The 22,366-nt window shown below is 43.2% G+C and overlaps 1 protein-coding gene and 1 non-coding gene across 3 annotated transcripts in view; both read right to left on the bottom strand.

Moving 5' to 3' along the window:
* TBC1D9 (TBC1 domain family member 9) overlaps positions 1 to 22,366 on the bottom strand; it is a 115,671-nt gene that overhangs the window by 21,508 nt on the left and 71,797 nt on the right. Inside the window, exons 7-13 of one of the 2 annotated variants that reach the window (XM_045466981.1) lie at positions 16,153 to 16,359; positions 15,125 to 15,298; positions 14,388 to 14,538; positions 11,084 to 11,298; positions 8,594 to 8,711; positions 6,529 to 6,814; positions 6,082 to 6,211 (exon numbers count right to left, since the gene is read on the bottom strand). In XM_045466981.1, coding sequence (XP_045322937.1) covers positions 6,082 to 6,211; positions 6,529 to 6,814; positions 8,594 to 8,711; positions 11,084 to 11,298; positions 14,388 to 14,538; positions 15,125 to 15,298; positions 16,153 to 16,359 — 1,281 coding nt within the window. The remainder of the gene's footprint in view (positions 1 to 6,081; positions 6,212 to 6,528; positions 6,815 to 8,593; positions 8,712 to 11,083; positions 11,299 to 14,387; positions 14,539 to 15,124; positions 15,299 to 16,152; positions 16,360 to 22,366) is intronic. The other variant, XM_045466992.1, reaches the window with a different exon arrangement.
* LOC123596568 lies at positions 10,218 to 10,319 on the bottom strand. The gene has a single exon (XR_006711743.1). It is a non-coding gene; the product is annotated as a U6 spliceosomal RNA (small nuclear RNA).

The following is a 22,366-nucleotide window of genomic DNA, read 5'->3' as shown; positions in this document are numbered from 1 at the left end:
GCACAATGCCCTGTATCGTTATATATTTACCTAGAATTTATTTTAAAAGTTGCAGAAATTATAAAGAGGCAGCCATTGGGTTGGGAGGCTCATGGCATGTATTGTTTGGCCTAGAGTGTATTTTGAAAATTAGGACAATTCAAATAAAATCAAGACCTCCAAGTTCTCTCGAACAATCAAAAGGTCTGGCAACAATGGTTCCTCATCTCCAGTGGCAAAGAGGCTGGCTCGCCACCAAGAGGGACCTTACCATCTAGTGCCCCGAGGTCACGTTTCCCCACTCCTTCACCCCCTCCCACTCGGTGTCTGTCTCACATGCAGTCATGTGTGCCTGTCACCCACTCTAGAGCATCTTCTTTAAAAATACACCGTTGGGGCACCTGGGTGGCTCACTCGCCCAAGCACCCGACTTTGGCTCCGGTTATGATCTCCTGATTTGTGAGTTTGAGCCCAGCATCGGGGCTCTACACTGACAGTGCGGAGCTTGCCTGGGATTCTCTCTCTCTCTGCCCCTCCCCCACTCACTCTTGTGCTCTCACTCCCTCACTCCAAATAAATAAATACATTAAAAAAAATAAAAATACACCATTATTCTACAGTTTGGCCTCTATACAGGAGACATGCTTTGGACAGCTTGATATTACAGAAAGCATACAGTTTCAGAGTCAGATATGGATGCCAGTTTCAAATTCCACAGAGATTTCATGAAACCTGATGTCCCTCAGCTTCCTTATCAGCAAAATAAGGGAAAATAATTCCTGCCTCTTTGGGTTGTAGTACGGTAGCTGTTATTACCAATAGTAATGTTGGCAAAAGGAGGAAAAGAGCACATGTCTAAAGATCAGGCAAAATGTCCTAACGTTATATGTAACTAAGGTACCACTAACAACTGGTGATCACTAACTGAGAGGTCTGCATTACTTTTTGGAGGAATGAACAACTTTTTAAAAATTAAACTTGGAATTAAAAGCTGTAGATTAGCAAAAAATGTCAAGCCCCAACTGTCTTCCTATTAGAGATACATAATCAAGAGTTTACAAGTGAGATGATATGCTGTCTAGAGTTTGCCTGAAAATACTCCTGGAAAAAAAAAAAAGTGACTTAGATGAAAGAGATCAGAAAAATGTTGATAATTGTTGGGACTGGGTGATGAGTTAATGGAAATGCATCAGGTTATCCTCTGAGTTTCTACTGTGCTTGAAAATATCTATACATTAAAGATCAACAAAGAAAAACATTCACACCAGTTGTTGATAATGTATCACCAAGGCCGAGCATGATGCCTGGCAAAAGATAGGCACTTATAACATTATTTTTTAATGTTTATTTATTTTTTTTTTTTTTTAATTTTTTTTTTTTTAAATTTTTTTTTTCAACGTTTATTTATTTTTGGGACAGAGAGAGACAGAGCATGAACGGGGGAGGGGCAGAGAAAGAGGGAGACACAGAATCGGAAACAGGCTCCAGGCTCTGAGCCATCAGCCCAGAGCCCGACGCGGGGCTCGAACTCACGGACCGCGAGATCGTGACCTGGCTGAAGTCGGACGCTTAACCGACTGCGCCACCCAGGCGCCCCAATGTTTATTTATTTTTGAGAGAGGTCGAGAGAGAGAGAAAGGTCAAGAGAGAGAGACCATGAATGGGGTAAGGGCAGAGAAAGAGGGAGACACAGTATCCAAAGCAGGCTCTAGGCTCTATGCTGTCAGCACAGAGCCTGACGTGGGGCTTGTACTCACTGACCGCGAGATCATGACCTGAGCCGAAGTTGGACTCTTAACTGACTGAGACACTCAGGCACCCATAACATCTTTAAAGATTTTTTCAATAAATGGAGGGGCGCCTGGGTGGCTCAGTCGGTTAAGCGGTTGACTTGGGCTCAGGTCATGATCTCGTGGTCCGTGAGTTCTAGCTCCGCGTCGGGCTCTGTGCTGACAGCTCAGAGCCTGGAGCCTGCTTCGGATTCTGTGTCTCCCTCTCTCTGACCCTCCCCTGTTCATGCTCTGTCTCTTCCTGTCTCAAAAATAAATAAACATTTAAAAAATAAATAAATAAATGGATAAATGGCGTTTCTTGTATCTCCTGAGTCTTCCCTCACTGACACAGCTGTAGTATCTTCTTTGCTAGTCTATTCCTTCAGCTCTCCCCAGTCCAATTTATTGCATAGGGAGCAGAAATAATGTACTTAAAGAAAAACTCTCCTCAGCTTCCAAGGTGCTGTTGAGTGCCTTGCAAATCAATCAGTGGTTTCAAGACTCCCCGCGAACCAGTCTCTACTGGACCACTGACCTCATGTTCACCAGTATATTTACAATTCCATCTCCATTCTATCCAGACTAACCCCACTGGCCCAGGCTTTAATGCTAGGGAGTAACTGTCTAGCTGTGTGGCTTGGAAAACCTAGCTCAACCTCTCTCAACTTACAATTTTACCTTAAAAGGGGTTAACTGGTACCTGGTGGGTTTGTCTATGAAGTATTCGGCACCCTGCCTCACACAGGGCAGGCTCTCAGTGAACGGTACCTTTTGTGGTCATCAGCAATAAGCCCAACACATAACTGCCTGTCCGTGCAAACTTCTCCCTGTGTTTTAGTAGCCACATCCTTTTCTTTCCTTCTTCTTTCTTTCTTTCTTTCTTTCTTTCTTTCTTTCTTTCTTCCTTTCCTTTCTTTCTTTTTCCTTCCTTCCCTCTCTCTCTCTTTCTCTCTCTCTCTTTCTATATTTATTTATTTATTTTGGAGACAGCACAAGCAGGGGAGGGGCAGAGAGAGGGGGACAGAGGATGGGAAGTAGGTTCTGTGCTGACAGGGTGACAGCACAGAGCCCAATGTGGCGCTCGAACTCACAAACCTCAAGATCATGACCTAAGCCGAAGTCGGATGCTCAACCAACTGAGCCACCCAGGTGCCCCTAGCCACATCCTTTTCTAGTAGCTAGCTTTTCTCAGATTAAACCCACCGGGTTGGGTCACGTTGAACATGAAGAAGCTCTGTGGTGGTCGTGCGCCTGCTGTAGGGTCCTGTATTCGTGTGCCCCTGTGCTTTCGAGGAGGGACATTTTGGTCTACGAATAAAACCTGAAGGCTAGGGCTTTGTCTTTTACTTCTGTGTAACCCTGCAAAACTGCAGAGCCTCACACACAGGGCCCACCCAGAAGAAAACTGTCTACACAGTTCCTTCAGAGAGGGTCTTGGGAGAACTTATAATGAACAAGAATTGCTCCATGAGGTTTTTATGAATAAAGTTATCATCTCCACTCATCAGGAGAAATTTCAACAATATCAAACCAACCTCCAGCAACCTGGATTAGGCCTTGATGGAATCTCAAAGCTGAAGGTACTTTCAGTATTCCTCCTACCTTTCCATTTTACTGGCTAATTATCCTGAAGCACAGAGATAAATGTGTTGCATGCCTTAGAAAACTGGTGTCCTGCCTGAGTTCAAACCAGGTTATAACCAGCTTCTGAGACTAGTGGCCCCATTCTGCATCTAGGGCAGTGATGCTCAGCCCTCCCCGGGCACTGGAACCCTCTGGGCGACTTTCAAAAAATACCTAGTTTGTAGGCCTCATGACGGAGATACAGATTTAACAGGTCTGGGTTGGAGCCTGGGAATTTATGTTTTTAAAAGCTTGACATGGAAAAAAGTTGTAAGTGGTTTTAACGCACAGGTAAGATTGAGAACCACCAATCTAATGGTTAGGAGGGGAAAAGGGAGATGGGCAAGAGTTTGTGGTGGTCTCTTTAGGCTGATTTGTAAGGCACTGGGGAGCCATTGGAAACTTATGAGTGGTGCGGTGACACGAAAAACGAAAAACAAAAAACCAGCCATTATGCATCAAAAGACCAGGTAATACAGGCATTGGCATAAATAAAAGGGGCTGTCTGTCCAGGCAGAGGAAGGAAACTGCTGCTGTCTCCTGCGACAGGATGTTTGGCAGCCAAAGGGCCACCATTAGCAATCAGCCAGACAGGATGTAAATGGAAACCAGCCCTTGGTCTTGTCTCCATTCTCTTTTCTTTCCCATTAAAAATGGGTCAAGTGCTGACCTCAGCATGATGTTAGCTTATCTGCTGTGAAGAATAAAGCTAAGTTTCCACATACTAAGCTTTATTACTCTGGTCCAGAATTTTCTTAACAATAAAGGTTTCAGGGGATGCCTTTTAGAAAAACAACTCACAGCTATAATAATAACTATTGCCTTTAATTACATGGGCTCTTTTTCTAGAAAAATAATCATCCAAAATTTCCAACAGAGTATTATCCCAAAGTCCTGAGGCAGTGATGTTTTTTTTATTTCGTTATGATAATAACCAGTTTTGGAGAGACTGAGTTGAAATACTCATCCTTAATCTCTACTAGCAGAAATATAAATCAGGTCAATCTTCATGGAAATTGGACGGTGTATGCTATGAGCTTGGAAATAATTCATACTTTTTGATCTATTGCTATAGATCTATTCCTCAGAAAGGACTCTAAGAAAATAATCAGAGATGTGATATTTGCATACAAGTTTATCACACAATATAGGATATATCGTATGTGTGAATATATATAAATAAAGAGTGCTGTCTTTATTGGTCACACTGTCTAAATACCTGGACAAAGAAAGGAATCAGAAGTCACCGGAGGCTAATTTGGAGTTCTCCTGTTACAGTTCTCTGTTTTCTGCAAACTCTTCATATATGGATGTAATAGCATAGAAGTTTGCCATAAAATATTGAAAATTTGGAAGCAACCAAAGTAAATGTACAATGAAAGTGACCAGTTAAATAAATTTTGGTACCTCATTAAACAAAATATTAAGAATCTATTAAAATTATGACTTTAAATAATAATATATTAGAGAGTGCTCATGGTATATTTTAAGTGAAAAATGGGATGTTACAAAGCACTTTTTAGTAGAGACTTATTTTTTTAAGTGCATATTACAAATATAAAAATCTACTTGAGGGAAATATAGTAAATATAGCTGATAGAATATAGTTTATTTTTCCATAGTTTCTACATTTTTAAAAATAAACGTGCATTACTTTTATGATTCTAAAAGACACAAAAAATGTTTTGTTCTCAATACATATTGAGTGTCAATGAAGTTTTTTAAAAATAACAAATTACCAGTCTTGTCCCCTTTATGAGTGAAAGGGCATATGTTTCTGAAAAGGTTTCTGGATCTATATCAATTATGTTTTAAAGCACCAAATTTTTTATTCTCTTTAAGAGAGGCTTTGTGACCTCAGCTTGTCCCTTGCTATTTGTCCCTTAATCCAGGCTGTTACTAGTTGTAATGCTGAGAATCATAGTCATACATTCCCAAGATATCTGTGAGTACTGTGCTCAGCAGAATATTCATGTTCTTTCTTAATGATCATCTCTATAAAAGTTTGCACAGCCAAGGATCAGGAAATGAAGAAAAGGCATTATGGGCACTGAGTCACTGGGGCTCCACAAACCACCAAACACTACGAAGCGCATAACACTGGTTCCTTCACTCCTAGAAGCTCATTAGTTCTATTCTGAGATTCAGGGCCAGATCCAGGGTCCTCACGAACCAGAAAGCATCCTCCCCAGCCAGGTCAAGCTATTTGAGAGAAATACCAGGACTCTGGTTCATCTCTAGGATGGTACAGGCTATTCCATGTGTCTTGAACTGAAGAGAATTGGCTTGTTCTCATTAGAGAAGACCTGAGAGTCTTGGCATGAGAATAGAGAGTTCATCAATGTGTGCAGGTTGACTTTAGCATGCTTGCTCTCGAAGCCCCTCCTCAATACACCCAGAGCTGAATCTGAGCTGCTACTTTGATCAGGCTTCAGGGGGGGCATGGCAAAGAACCAGGGGGCAAGAGCTTGTCATGCCATCTGCTCTATGGCATTAGAGCCAGCAGGGGTCATGGCCCCGTTCAGTCCCTATCTCTGAAGGTCAAAGCCGTCAGCTGGAAGGCAGCTGCTTGCTTTGGCAATTAGTTCTCAGAAGGTGAAAGGAAGCACGTCTATCTGTGGTTAGCAGTGGAAGTGGGTGCCACACATTAGTGTCCCCCTCTGCACTCTCAGAGCACTGTACCACTCAGGTAGGGAACGAGACCCACCTCATAGGAAGTTCTGATGAGTCTGAAGATGTCCACTTCAGGGTAGGGTTCCACGTCATCACTGAGCAGGGAGTGGAGGTGAGGGATGGGAGGCAGAGTGCTGTCTTTATTGGTCACACTGTCTAAATACCTGGACAAAGAAAGGAATCAGAAGTCACCGGAGGCTAATTTGGAGTTCTCCTGTTACAGTTCTCTGTTTTCTGCAAACTCTTCATTTTAAAGCATACTTTAAAATGTATACTTCATCTTAAGTATTTCCTTAAGAACAGAATAAAGTCTTCCTAACTTCTAAAGATGCAGCCTATGAAAATGAATCCTCAGCCACAGACAGAAGTGGGCATTATGCTGCACTGAGCCAAGTAAGACTCACGAAACCAAGGGGAAAGAGAGAAGGCAAGTTCAGAGAAGGAACCGGAGGGGTTTTCAAAGTGAGGCTTGGTCTGTTACCTTCCCAAAACGGTCATGGCCTCCCCGTCGTCCTTGCAGCTCAACAGTTTGTCCACATTTGCATCCAGCACGGCCAGGGCCAACTGGAATATCACCTTGATTCCTTCATAGAAGAAACAGTCCACAACCACAACCGCACTCTCAAAGGGCATCACGCTGAGAAAGAGCGTGAGGAACCAAGACAGGGAGATGGTAGAAATCACGCCCAGGTCCTGCATGCAGTCGTAGAGCTGCGGGACATAGTCTCGCGCCAGTTCCTCGAAGACACCCTGGTCGACCAGCGCGCCTGCAGCGGAGGTGGGCACAAAGGGTCGCAGGTGAACCCACCGCACCTTCTCACCCAGGAACCCAATCAAATGACTTGACTAAAATAATCCAGCTCACAATTGCTGCGGAGACGGAACTCAGCTCCCTTCTCTAACTGTTCTGCTGCTACCATATTACGAGGTACTAAGTTACTAGACCAAGGTGTCAACATAGCTCAGTCAGCAGATTAGTTCTGGGTGTTTCTTCTCTTTCCAGAGTCTTCCTGTCCTGCTTCCCTACCACAAAAGGGCAGTAACACAATGGTAAGGGTTGTTGGATAAGTCAGTTTAGAAAGTTTTCATGATATATAATTGTTCGGTTAGGCATGAAATGTATCTAAATAGCTCCGTTTCCTGGCAAACTCATTTAAAAAACAAGTTGCTTTGGGGCGCCTGGGTGGCTCAGTCGGTTGAGCGCCCGTCCGACTTCGGCTCAGGTCATGATCTTGCCATTCCTGAGTTCGAGCCTCGTGTAAGGCTCTGTGCTGACAGCTAGGAGCCTGGAGCCTGTTTCAGATTCTGTGTCTCCCTCTCTCTCTGCCCCTCCCTCACTCACACTCTGTCTCTCTCCGTCTCTGAAAAATGAATAAACCTTAAAAAAATTTTTTTAATAAAAAAAATAAAAAAAATAAAAAAACGAATTGCTTTTCTGGATGCACAGTCCCCACAAATGAGTTGTTGATTATAGTGAGAGGTTATTTTTTTATTTTTTTAAGTTTATTTGAGAGAGGCGGCCGGGGGGGGGGGGTGTGGAGCACAATGGGGAGGGGCAGAGAGAGAGGGAAACAGAGAATCCCCAGAAGGCTCCTCACTGTAAGCACAGAGCCCAACATAGGGCTCTGTCCCATGAACCATGAGATCATGACCTGGGCTGAAATCCAGAGTCAGTAGCTTAACTGAGCTTAACACTGAGCCACCCAGGTGCCCCTTAAATGAGTGTTTTTTAAGCTCAATAGCATTCTAGGAGCACCTGGCTGGCTTATTGGTAAGCATGTTGATCTTGGAGCTGTAAGTTCGATCCTAACACTGGGTGTACAGATTACTTAAAAAAAAAAAAAAAAAAATCTAAAAAAAAGCATTCCAGTTGTACACACTCATGATCAACTTACTGGCGTTTCTGGAGAATTTTTCCAATGAATCAAAATCAATGAATCAGTATGAAAAGGTTTAGAAATGAAGAGCACATAAGGCATACAATTTACTACACTAGCAACAAAAAGCTTGTCCTGCTAAAGGGAATGTCTAACACGTGAGAGGATTATAAGGAGTAACAGTAATAATTTGTTTAAATGCTTACAGTCATTGTTTGCTTTGCCATGAAACCAGTTCTGAAAAAAACTGCAGCAACTTAGTTTTGCATACATTTTTATATGATCTTTTTTCTTTTTTTTTGCATATTTCTGTTCTCCACAGATTCCATCCTTTTCATGAAAACATTTTTTGCCAAATCTTTTCAGGTTGATTGACAGTTGACATGTTTGGTGCAGTTCACACATGCCACAGAGTGACACCCACATCAAATGTTTTCTAAAATAATTCCTGTAACAGTGATACATGCATATTCTCTTACGCTCCGCGGGGCTCCTTTGTGTACAATCTTATATTTTCAAGCCCTCTCACTCCCATTTTGGGAAACTGGAGTTGTCTAAAATTCTTTTGGCTAATGGTGACTGGAAATGGTGTTCTAGCCGGTATCTTGGCTCTAGAAACATCTTCGCTGGGAGCCGTGGGTCAAAATGTTAACTACATCCCGCACATACCAACAACTCTGGTGTTGTAGTAATCGGGAAGCATGCGTTCACACAAAGCCACTAGCAGCCAGAAAGCTTCCTCCTCTTTGGCATAAAGCAGCAGCACTGATGTGACAATATTCATGGCCTAAAGGCATGAAAAAGGCTGTTGTCAAATGTATTTTAAATACATCATACACGTTAGCATAAGAAATCTTGTTGACCTAAAGAAAATTACTGAGTTTGTCTCACAGGGCCAGCAAACTTTTTCAGCAAAAGGCCAGATAATAAACATTTAAAGTCTCTGCAAGCTAGACACACATATTATTCCAAAGTTTTGTTTTGCTTATATTATTTAGAACCCTTAAAAAATGTACAAACCTTTAGTCCTTGATCTGGTAACCGTTAAGGGTCTTTATGAACACTAATATTCACCAAGGACTGAGCCCCTGCACACAGGCAAGCCCTTATGCAAAAACTTTGCCCAAAGGCTGTTTGACAAAGCTTGTTAACCTGTGAAAACTCAGTGTTTTTAATCCTTAATTCATGAGGTAAATGTTTCCTTTTTAATGTTCCATAATGGTTTCTATAACCAAGTACACATGGCCTGAGGCTCTCCTCTGAGAACAATAAAACCTTTCAAATTTGGCGTCCTCACCCACTATTTCCATCTGGATAAGGATGGTAGTGATATGTAACAGTGATTTAGACTCCAAAGGAACCTACTTTATTAAAAGATATTAGCACATAGCTCATAACCACTCAAGGCTCAACTATTTTAATAGTCCTCTTAATTAAAAAGAGGAAGATCAAAAGATAAATATGAATTTTGTAATTGTAGAAGCCAACTAAGTCCGGTACATCTTTTGATCTACAAACCAGTAATCGTTCATCAGACTTCTACAACATGCATACCAAAAAAGGAATTTGGGTCTAATAGGCTTTTTCTTGTAAGTCTTAATATTTTCCCAAGTGAAATCATTATTAAAATTTCACTTGAGAATTAACCTGACGATTCTAGTACATCACGGTTGGTTCCTTAGGCATTTATTTAGTCAAGGTAAGTCTGAGGGTCTGCTTTATAACAGGCTCTGGACTAAGTATTGGGGGATGGGTAGGAGGGGAGGACACAGCGGTGACAAGTTCCACAGGGCTTAAACGTTGATGTCAGAGAGACAGAATAAAGATGTAAACATTAATTAACCAATTTGGGAGTATATTTAAATGAAGTGCTATCAAAACGGTAAAGTAATGCGGTATAGGAAGACCTGTACTGTGTGTGTGTGTGTGTGTGTGTGTGTGTGTGTGTGTGTAGAGGAATTAAGCCTACTTTAGCATTTATCTATTTATGTATTTTTGTGTTAAGCAGTCATTTAGTAAAAAATACATTATACCATCTTTCTGGATTTGGGGCAAGTTTGAAGTATTTGTCAACATATTAAACGTTGTATTTGGTTGTGATTTCTTTTCACATCTTTTTGGAGTACCGTTGACACAGGTTTATACATTATGTTATGTTCACAAGTGTGGTTGCCATCTGTCCCTACAGATACATTGATACATTGCTATTACAATTTACTGACTACATTCCTTACGCTGTGTCTTTTATTCCTGTGGCTTATTCATTCCATAACTGGAAGCCTCTATCTCCCACAAAAATACGGAATGCTTCATAAATTTGTGTGTCATCCATGCGATAGGCCATGCAAATCTTCTCTGTATCACTCCAATTTTAGTATATGTGCTGTCAAAGCAAGCTCAGATTTGCTTTAGCTTTTAGCTGGATGGTCAGGGAAGGCCTCTCTGAATATATGGCCTTTAAGTCTAAAGTCATATAATCTTGGAGCTTTCCAAATTGTGGTATATGTCCTAGTACAAGAGATAATTTTAGTTGGTATGGGGGCAACATTTTTTAAATAGAGGATCAGACATTTATTTTAGTGTGTATTAAAATATAATCATAGCATAAAAGAGTTCTATTCTCAAGGATGTTATTACCTAGGATGCAAAGTAGGAGCACTGTGGAACCGAGAATCCAGAATCACAGGCCTGGTGCTCAGGCATGCTCTCTTTTACCTCAGGGAGGGATGAGGGGTGGCTCAGAGAGTAATCAGAAGCGACTTTCCAAGGTCACCCAGCTACATGGTGTTGGAACCAGAAAGGGCATCCTTATCTTCTGGCTCCTCTGCTCAGTGGAGTGGCCTCAACTCAGGGAGATTTTGCTCCCCAGGGGGTATTCAGCAATGCCTAAAGACATTCTGGTTGTCCCAACTAGGGGGTTCTACTAGCATTTAGTGGGTGGATGTGATTAAATGTGTTATTAAACGGGAATGTTATTAAACATCCTACAAAGCACAAACAAAGAATTATCCAGTCCACAATGTCTATAGTGCTGAGGCCAAGAAACTTAGGTGCAGGGATGGTTCTAGAAGTTAACCATTCTTCTTTCTTCTTCTCACTTACTTACTGGTTAATAAACAATTAAAAAAAAAAAAAAACTAAACCATCTGTGTCATTTACCTGGCAATATCCTATATTAGGATTTCGAAAAGCGTAAGCTGTTAAGACTCTCCGTAGAGCAGCAATGCCCATCTCATTCTGGAAGGCTGGATGTTCTGGAAGGGAGCGGTGTAAATCCCTCTCGATCTCCTCCGTGGCAAGATTATACTTGCCCATGGACTTCTCCACTAGATCTTCATAGTACCCAGGGTGTGTGGCCTTCTCATTGATTGCACCTAGGAAATACCCAACAGATACAACGTCCAAAAGTGCAAGCCCTGCCCTCGGTCTGCAGACATGGCTTCCCAACTGAACCCCTTCACGTTCCTCACCGCTCCAAGGACACTTGCGAAATAACAATGACGTCCCACAGACGTGGGCTCAAAGAGCTCCCGAGGCAGGGGCTTGCAAGCGAAAAATCTGTGTTCCACAGAACTTCCAAGAACAATCTTGGGGGGCCACTTAGGGGAAGAGTAAGCCGAAGCCTCCCAGTCTCAGCCCTCCCTCAACCAGAGCAGCTTTGCTGGTACTTTATTGGGGTTTTCCTTAAGATTTCACTTGAAAAGGGAAGTTTTGTCTCTCAAAACGAGTCCACACGCTGCTTGCTGAAGCATAAGCGTTGAAGAGTCCAAACAGCCATACTGAAGAGTAGGAGGAGGTGCTACAGCACGTGGAGGGGTTTGGAGAAGTGCAGGGGGTGGGTGGGGTGGGCATTCCTAGCAGTGAGCCACCCTCATGGGTGGGAGTTTCCCAGGTGGTTGGGATGAGGATGGAGAAATGAGTTGAGGATCACTGGTTTGAGATCCTTGCATTTTAAGATTCTTAAAGACAGAAAGCCCTATATGAGAATATCTAAATCAAAATCTACTTAAATACAACTTAGGTAATTATAAATTCCCTCTCTCTCTCTCTCTCTCTATACACACACACACACACACACACACACACACACACACACGCACATGTTAAACACACATACACACACACTACAACACAGGACAGACTGATCTGTATTTCACTGATTAGAAATTAGAGCCCTTGGGATGGCCTGGGCCTTGTCAATGACAGTCACCCGGGGAGACAGGCTTCCCACTCACGCTTACCCTGGATAAGGCAGTCTGGTTGACAGCAACTTAACACTGGCTTTTGCTTTGTTCTCAAGGGAGATTTGCAAAGATATCTTACCCTCTGGCCTGCACTTCACTTCACTGGGTACACTGAGCCAGGTCCTGGTACAATGGCCCTGAGAGTCACGAGGAGCAGGGCGGCACCCAGGCAAGGCTCCCCTACCAGAAGCTGGGCTCTCCCCATGGGTGGGCTGGCTTCACATGCACCCCACCTCCAGGGAGCTGGATGGAAACAGAGGCTGCTGTCTACCCAACAGAGGCAGCAGGGAGCCCGCTCCACCCTCGGGCCTCTATCACCATTAAAGAAAACACTGGATCTAACTCTAGATGTGTCTCTGCAACTGTGCTTGTGTACCACTATGTACTGTTTCTTGGTGCTGACTTTGAGCTTCGTTTTCATCCAAAATGTGGCTGTAAGTAACTTCTGATTTGAACGAGGATGAAAAAGAAATTTTTTATTTACAATGTCAACGATCTGAATCAAGTTGTCGAGGTGACTAGTTCGCCAGACACAAGGAAGACAGAAGACCGGACAGGAAGGCTCTTCTTGGGCTGGATTTGTGTAATCAGAGATCATTTGACTCAAATTTGGATTTCTTTTTTTTTCTTTTAATTAAAAAAAAAAAATTTTTTTTAACCTTTATTGATTTTTGAGACAGAGAGAGAGAGAGAGCATGAACGGGGGAGGTTCAGAGAGAGATGGAGACACAGAATCTAAAACAGGCTCCAGGCTCTGAGCTGTCAGCACAGAGCCCGACGTGGGGCTCGAACTCATGGACTGTGAGATCATGACCTGAGCTGAAGTCGGACGCTCAACCGACTGAGCCACCCAGGTGCTCCCCTTTTAATTTTTTTTAACATTTATTTATTATTGAGAGACAGAGAGACACAGAGCATGAGCAGGGGAGGGGCCAAGAGATGGAGAGACACAGAATCTGAAGCAGGCTTCAGTCTCCGAGCTGTCAGCACAGAGCCCGACGTGGGGCTCGAACCCACAAACCGCGAGATCATGACCTGAGCCAAAGTCGGAAGCTTAACCGCTGAGCTACCCAGGCGCCCCTCAAATTTGGATTTCTAAATGAGGAGCTAAGGCTGGTCTACTGAAGGACAATGAAAAAGCCATATGAACGAGGACAGAACAAACTAGTTTTACATGAAACACATAAAGCCAATTATTTTTCAGGATTCTATCCTCCAACTGCTGAGATGTTAATACATCTCATTACGGGCGATTACCATTTGTATTTACTTTTAGAAAGAGCTATAACCTGTTTGTTTGTTTGTTTAAGGCTGTCCTTAAGTCTGGTAACTTTTCTTCTAATTTTAATGTTATTTTTAAAATAAAAAGTTTTGATAATGGCACTTGTGTCAGACCATCTTAGTTTCATATACAAATATTCAAATAAGCTTATTTAAAACAATTACATTTCAGGCCTCTAACCAGGTAAAGCACCTGATTTACAAAGACTGGTGACAACAAAAAAACGCCCTGGATGTTCATGACAGAACAGACCTCTAGATGCTTTCGGCTGGGAGGAAGGTATGATGGGCCTAGCTGAAGAAACTCTGGTCTCCAGCAGGGCTCAAAGGTCTGACCCCACAAGGCTGTGTCTGGGCAGGAGCCTGGAGGGGGATCCAAAGGTCCATGACAACCCCCTTCCTGGCATCTCCAGCTTGGAGTGTAAGTGTGACCTGGGTGGGCCTTCAGTTCTAGTGCATGTTCTGGCCTCCCCTTCACATCTCCATGTGATAACCAGCAAATGCAGGAGGTGGCAGAAACCAAGCACGAGGCTTTCTCATTCCTCCCTCTCCCCACCTTAATGAGGGCTCTGAGCATGTGCCACACTTACCCATTTTCAACGAAGTGGACACAGCTGGGAAAGGAACAAGGACTTCAAAAATCACAAAGAATCGTACTCTTACCCTTCAGGATCTCTCTTCTTCTAAATAGCATTAGTGAAGTGATGGAAGAGGTTATGCGGATTTGGGGGATAGGGGCTTCACTATCTGGACAGGTGTATATGCGTCCTGTGTTTTTATCGAGGGACTTCAACACTTTGGAAAGGAAAGGGGATTTAGTGCTGAACTGGAGGACCGCATATTTGAAAAGAGCCCAGGTGCATGAGGGAAGGCAGAAGGGGCGCGCTGAGGTCCTGCACACCCTGGGGCCAGTATGCCCCCCCCACGCCTGTCCATACCTGACAGTAGCAGCCAGAGGTCCCCCCGCATGCTCTCCGGGATGCCCTTCAACACCAGCTCCCGGGTCTTTTCTGTGCGGTACATGCAGATCCCTTGCCCATACTCGGCAAAGTGAATCTTCCAAGCTTGCTCCTTCAAAAACTCTTTGGCCTGAAAGGGATAATGAAACATGACTACGTGCCAAAGCATGTCGGGGACAGACAGGAGAAGTTGGATGGAAGGTCAGAACATCTTCCCTGGTGAATGGAGTGGTTCTGTTCTGGACAGAACTCAGGAGAACAAAGAACTCAGATTCTCTGCAGCCCTTCCCTAATTGGACACCTGAACCACAGCCTCTGGTCCTGCCTCGAAGCTTTCTAGACCAGAATCAGAATTCCACTTACGTGAAACAGGTCAGCAGAATGCGAATTGTCTTTATGGCTTTATGTGTACACCTCCGAGTGAAAGTGAGCTGACGTTTTTTAAACATGGGCTGAGAGATTACGTACTTATTTGTTGGCTGACTTAAACACTCAAGACGAGATAAAAAACAAATGTCACCTGTAACTCTACAACTCATCTCCTTCTCTGAAGAAGCTGTTCTACAATCGAATGAGAGATTTAGATAAAAATCTGCTGTGCTTCTAGGAAAATGTTTCTTTACGGAAATATTTATCAGTTTACTTAGATTACAAATATTTTTAAATGTTATTGCTCTAATATAGAAAAGTTTCAGGCAAGGGCAGGAGGCACCCACCAACTTCGGGTTGAATTCCTCGGGGGACCGCCGCCGATACATGGTCATCAGGGTCTGCGTGGCTGTGGGAACGCTGTTGCCGTTCAGGTTGAACTGGCGCTCTCCATCGGCCTCGGAGCTCGTGCTTCTCTGAGGGCTGGAGGAGACAAGGCTGCTGGGCCGAGAATACACCTGCTGATGCAGAGAGGGACAGACAATGAATGGGACAGACGTAGAAGCTACTTCTTCAGTGTCCTCTGTACAGACACCAACAGCTACATCATGGTTCCCAAAATGGTTCTTGCTGTGTGAAGACGCAGGAGGAAGGCAGCAAGCCAGCATTTTGGCGGGGATTAGCAGGTTTGTGGGTCACAGAACACAGAGCTTCAGTGCTGAAAACACGTTTCATCTAATTTCCGATGCATTTTTGCAACAAACTGGTTGACCGTTAGCCTCTGATTAGCATGCAGGCAAAGCATGACGGGGCTGAATCAACTGTTTATTGACAGAGTGACCGCCTCCTCGTGCCCACATGAGCTCAGACCGGGTAGACTGGGGCAGGAATGTTCCTTGTGAGGTCACCATCTTTACAATTATGTTTTAGTTGTCAATTTCCCTGGATGTTGGTCCAGGGCCTAATTCAAAAGGGACACAATAGGTATTTTTTATCAGAATAAAATCATCATCATGATGTTGCATTTCAGATTTGAGACTTTATTTAGTGACCTCTGTGCATTCCCGACAATGTCACTATATGGACCAGAGCCACTTGCTGTGTAAACAAGACACATCACTCAATGATTTCTTCAACTATAAAATAGGCAGGTTAGACCAGATGATCTACAAGGCTCTGTCCAGCTCTGGGATCCCAAATACAGACTCCATGGGATTCAAATGAGTTATTGCTCAGATACTGCCCTGGGCATCAGGGGAGGAGCCTTATCTTAGCACAGCTGCAGAGCTTGCAGATCAAACAGAACAGATGAGGAAGGGAACATTCTGGGGCAGAGTAGGACGAAGGCAAATACCCTCAGGCGTCTCCCACAGACCTCATCATCTGAACTGTTGTAGCTGCCTGCAAACTCTTTGTCCGAGTAGATTTTGGAGGTCGTCTGTTGCAGGAAATCAGAGATCCTCTGCACTAGAAAGTCTCTATCTTTCAAATTGGCAAATAGGAAGGTCATCCTGTTCCTGGTGCTGATGGATAAAGGGCTGGGGAGTACGCTGGAGCTGTCTGCCTTTTCCACAATTGTCACCTGAAAAGAAACATGAAACATGAAACAAAGCATTACTTTCCAGGGATCACCCAGCAGTAGCCTCCGAGCAGCACGAAACAAGGAACACAACACTTCATATTCTGGAGGAACCACCTGTATTTTATTGAGGCAGAATGAGAGTCTTTGACTCTGTTCCAGTAAAATAAAATAGCTCATAACAAATCAAACTGGAGCTCTTATCAGAAGCTGGAATTGTCTTGCTGGTCTTTCCAAATCCGCAGTTCTACACTGGGAGTGATTTTGTTATCTGGGAGACATTTGGCAACATCTAGAAGCATTTCCGGTTGCCACAGTGGAGGGTACCAGTGGCATCTAACAGGTAGAAGTCAGGGATGCCGCTAAACACCCTGCAGTGCACAGGGCAGCTGGCCCCAACAGAGCCTGGCCCACGGCGTCGATAGGGCCAAGCTTTAGAAGACGTGTTGCAAAGAAACTCCTTGATTTTCATTAAAATTTCACGAAGCCATAAAGGAGCCGACTTCTAGCTGCTGCATCATCCATAAGAGACAGAAACAACCCGTGATACTGGTGCTTTTTTGCCAAGATTAATGTTGGGATGGCTTTCAAAACGCTGCCAACCTTTCAAACATCTCATTGGAATTCCAGAGCTTTGCATCCCTCCCCTCTTTCCACTTGAAACTTTTAAAGGCTCCATTCTGAACAGACACGATGTAAACAGCTTAACTGCAACCCTATCTGCCTGCACTGGCTGACTCTGTGTGTGTGTGCGCATGTGTGTGGTGAAATGAATCTACCACATCAGGAGACAAGTAGGAAAGAAGGACATCTGTTTTAGCTCTGAACTGAAGACATGCATTTGGTGCTTATAATAGGATTTCCCTCACCTGGAAAGTAAGATAAATGCATTAAAATATTTTTCTTTAGGGGCACCTGGGCGGCTCAGTCAGTTAAGCGTCTGACTTTGGCTCAGGTCATGATCTCACAGTTCGTGAGTTTGAGCCCTGCGTCAGGCTCTCTGCTGTCAGCACAGAGCCTGCTTCGGATCCTTTGTCCTCCTCCACTCTGCCCCTTCCTTGCTCACATGCAGCATGCTCTCTCTCCCTCAAAAGTAAATATTAAAAATTTTTTTCTGGGGCACCTGGGTGGCTCAGTCAGTTAAGTATCCGACTTCGGCTCACGTCATGATCTCATGGCTCGAGGGTTTGAGCCCTGCATCAGGCTCTGTGCAGACAGCTCAGAGACTGGAGCCTGCTTCGGATTCTGTGTCTCCCCCCCTCTCTCTGTCCCACCCCCACTCGGGCTCTCTCTCTCAAAAATAAACATTAATTTTTTTTTAAAAACTATTTTTCTTTAGCACATTAGGGAAAAAGATCTCAAAGCGAGCCCTAGATAAATGATTTATTTACAGCAGCTCTGACTATAATACTTAAAGTTCAATTTCGCTTCCCCTCTTCACTTCCACCTGTGAGCAGTCTAGACAGGTTCAACTGTAACTTCTTTATCAACATTTTCATGTTAAATACATTCTCCCCAAAGCAGAACTTTAAAATCTTTTCCCCCGTCAAGGCTAAGAAACCTGTTGCAGTTGCCGGAAAAGCTGCACCACCCCAAGTGCAAAATGGGTACCACTCCAGGGAGGGAAAACTGCAGAACCTGACTTCTACTCTCAGATTTTATAAATACATATAGTTGGATATATACTTATATATTTTAAAGGAATCCCAAGATACATGGAGTTGCACATAAAAGTGTTTTTTTTTTCCTAATGCAAAAAAGCTGCAGAAATGGGAAAAACAATTTCTTTACCATGAGAAGGATTTTCCCATGGCACTTAAAACATGTTAAATAATACCTTTTTTTTTTTATTTTTTTTTAACTTTTTTTTTTTAACGTTTATTTATTTTTGGGACAGAGAGAGACAGAGCATGAACGGGGGAGGGGCAGAGAGAGAGGGAGACACAGAATCGGAAACAGGCTCCAGGCTCTGAGCCATCAGCCCAGAGCCCGACGCGGGGCTCGAACTCACGGACCGCGAGATCGTGACCTGGCTGAAGTCGGACGCTCAACCGACTGCACCACCCAGGCGCCCCAATAATACCTATTTTTAAAAGACCTATAAAAACTCCTTTTCTCATAAATTTTTTTCTGATTCTTTGGGTCACCAGATGTCTCAGACTAAATGACACGTGCCAAGGGAAATAAAGGTTCAAGTTCCATACCTAAAACCTAGATAGCCACGTGAATCTTGATGAGGTCAAAGTGGAAAGACCTTTAGCTAGATAAACACAGAAACAACCAGGAAGCTCCCACATAAAACATATGAATACTCACATGCACTACAAAATATTTTTTGCTGACAAATGATTTCTGGTAGAATCCTATCCCATAAGCTTTGTGACAAAGGAAAGGGTAACAGCTACATTTTAGTATTCTAGTTTAATGAGACACGTTTGTCTTACCAATTGGGTTATAAAATAGACTGGAATTTAATCAAAGCTTCATGTTTAATATATACTATTTGCAAGGTAATTTATAATTAAAAAAGGGGAGACTTCATCTGGAATCTCCATCTAATGAGGAACCTAATTGGTTCACTCTACCTTCCTGCTTTGCTGCCTCAATAATTGCTTCAAAATCTGTAGTAACATGATTCCATGATTCTGTGTCAATTTGGTCTACCTTAAGTCTATATGTGAAATATACATTAACAACATTCAGTCAATATTTTGGCTTATTTTTAAAAAATCAAATGGAACAATAATTCCTAGTTTATTCAATCCTAAAAGTTTCCATTTCAAGCAGGATGTAATGTTCCCATGGAGACTGCTGCTCATAGATCAGCTTAACTCAGTTCTGTCTGCTCAGACAGACCCCATGTATGTGGTAGAGGGTGGAGGGTAGGGGGCCCACGCCATCATTTTTCTGTCATTAAGGTTACCTAAAGGTAGTAAAAATTACATTAAGTCCTTTGCTTCTCCCACTAGTCAGGATTGGGGTCTATAATTATTCTATCTTGGAGATTCATCAGGTTAAGGGGAAGGTCACTGCTGTTTCATTGAGCTAGTTCTTTAAAGTTGCATCCACCAACCACAACGTGCTTTATTCCTCAATGCTACGCCCACTGTCGCTCCTCCTCCGATGTACCCTGAAATATAACTGAAGTATCTCTGCTCCATCACCTGTTAGGGAAAACAAGCAAGCAGAAGATGGGCTGAGAATATCAATCCCCATTCTCTCAGGTGCCCTGAACTCTCACTATTGTATTGTATATTGCACTGAAGGGTAAACAGAGCCAGCTGGAGGTGGTGAACAGGAGAGCGGACATATTGACAGCAGCTTATGACCTCCTCCACTGCATCCTCCTCTGGATAAACAGAGTGATGACTCCCTCAGATTCACAACTACACATCCTTAATCCTGGAATGGGTTTCTTTCTTGAAGAAAGAACCTGCTGGTGCAAGTAACTTGCTTGTAGGTAGTACTTGAGGAAGAAAATTAAGTTTAATGACAGTCTATGGCAAAGAAGGTACATTTACTGGGAAATGTTATGAAATCCATTCCAGGGCCAAGTGTCAGTATTTGTTGAATTATCTGTCTCAGAATTGCCCCCACAACATATCCTGGCCTCAAAAAGTGTTATAATACCAGTTAGCTCATATTATGAGAAGGAGAACTAGATTTGACAACTGACTAACATTTTGCATTCCTTTTGATCCACCAATTCAGCTTTTAGGAATTTATAATTCATACTTTAAGGAAAATTATACACATGATTGGGAGACAATGAAAACAATACAAGGGTCCAACCACAGGGAACTGAGCAAATAAGTTTTATATATACATTTAATAGAATAATATGCAGTCGTTAAAAATTACACTGTAAAAGAATATTTAATAATATGGGGAAAAGTTTAATATATACTCAGTATTAAGGGAAATAGGTAAAAAACAAAAATGCCCTATGTTTTATGTCTTAATAATATAAATGACATATACACAGCAAAGTACAGAAAAAGCCTGGGAAGCCGTACAGCAGATTAACAGTGGCTATCTTTGACGGATGGAACTAAGGGTGAATTTTGTTTTCTTTTTGTATATACTTGCACAAATTTTCTGTGATAATAGTGAATTATGCTTTTTTAAAATGTTTTTTGGTTGTTTTTTTGTTACTGTTTTTATTTGTTTTTGAGAGAGAGAGAGAGAGAGAGAGAGAGCGCAAGCATGGGAGGGGCAGAGAGAGAGGGAGACACAGAATCCGAAGCAGGCTCCAGGTTCTGAGCTGTCAGCACAGAGCCCGATGTGGGGCTCGAACTCACAGACCGGGAGATCATGACTTGAGCCGAAGTCAAACACTTAACTGACTGAGCCACCCAGGCATCCCATGAATTATTCTTAAAACAAGGAGAAAAAATAAAAAAAACCCAGAAAATAAATCTGCTTACATAATTTTTTTTTTTTTTTTTTTAAGAAAAGAAGGCAGAGGGAAACTTGAATCCTTTACTCTAGGGAATCTCAACAAAGGGTGAATCTTAATTATATAATCAAAGCTTCTAACCACCTTAACTTCTAGAAAAGCAACGGGGCGTGTTGAAGTTGTTACCAGGACAACTTTAAGACTGTAAGAGGGGCGCCTGGGTGGCTTGGTCGGTTAAGCGTCCGACTTCGGCTCAGGTCATGATCTCACGGTCCGTGAGTTGGAGCCCCGCATTGGGCTCTGTGCTGACCGCTCAGAGCCTGGAGCCTGTTTCAGATTCTGTGTCTCCCTCTCTCTCTGCCCCTCCCCTGTTCATGCTCTGTCTCTCTCTGTCTCAAAAATAAATAAACGTTAAAAAAAAAAAAAATTAAAAAAAAAAAAAAAAGACTGTAAGACTTCCAGCCTCCAACAGCCTAACATGGAGTTCCTTCTTAACTCCAAACCTCCTGGCAAGATTTCTATACAAGTACCAGAACAATCTACCTCCGTGAAGACATGACAGGACCCACCTCCTCCCCAGATACAGTAAGAATGTGTAGAGAGTAAGAATGCACAATGCCTTCACTGTGCATGAGGACCAGCCTGGGACTTTATTAAAATACAGATTCCTAAACCTGCAGAGATTCGGATGTAGGGCGGGTTCAGGAATCTGCCTCTGTGGCCAGCAACTGCGGAGATTCTACTGCGGGCAATTGACAGATCAGAAGTGAACACTTGGCTTTCTGATTCACAATCTAGACAATCTAGACTGTTTCCTTGTGACCAAGCTGCTCTCAGGCTGTGAGCAGGTTGTAGTAACTACATTTCATTCCTATATCTGATGCTTTGACATCCTGGGCCTTGCTAGCCCTGGGAGGACCATCTTCCCAGAGTTAGCAAGCTCCAAGGGATAATAAAAGACTCACCTGTAAGCAGGTCATTCCTGTGCAAACCAACCATCCAGAGCCCATACTTCCCACCCACCTCCTTTACTTAATTCAGCTCTCACACTCAAGGTCACTATCCCTGTCCTCATCACTGGGGGGCCAGACACCAGATAACTAGGGACAACCCCTATGCCCCACAGCCTGCTGAGATTATTCCGACTAGACTAGTAAACCTGTTTACTCTGCCTTGCCTGTTTCTTCCCACGGAAATAACAGCAAAGGCTTTTTTTTTTTAAGTTTATTTATTTTGACAGAGAGAGAGAGAAAGAGAGAGAGAAAGAGTGAGAGCAGGGGAGGGGCAGAGAGAAATTGAGAGTGGAGGCAAGGCAGAGAGAGAGAGGGAAAGAGAGAATCCCAAGCAGGCTCCACACTGTCAGTGCAGACCCCAATGTAGGGCTCTAATTCATGAATCTTGAGATCATGACCTAAAGCCAAAGTTGGACACTTCACCGATAGAGCCACCCAGGCACCCTACAGGAAAGGCTCTTGCCCACATTTTCATGGCTCCCTCTGCCTGCGGACCAAGTGTGTGCTTCCCAATGTGCCCCCATGGCCTCTCCTAGAGGGACTGTGAGTCCAACAAGCCATCTGATGGGTCTGGCCTCGTCACACCTGAATAATAATA

Source organism: Leopardus geoffroyi, chromosome B1, assembly GCF_018350155.1.
Source record: "Leopardus geoffroyi isolate Oge1 chromosome B1, O.geoffroyi_Oge1_pat1.0, whole genome shotgun sequence".
NCBI classification, from domain to species: domain Eukaryota; kingdom Metazoa; phylum Chordata; class Mammalia; order Carnivora; family Felidae; genus Leopardus; species Leopardus geoffroyi.
The sequence above is the reverse complement of the archived record's forward strand: the minus strand, read 5'-3'. Positions and strand labels throughout refer to the sequence as shown.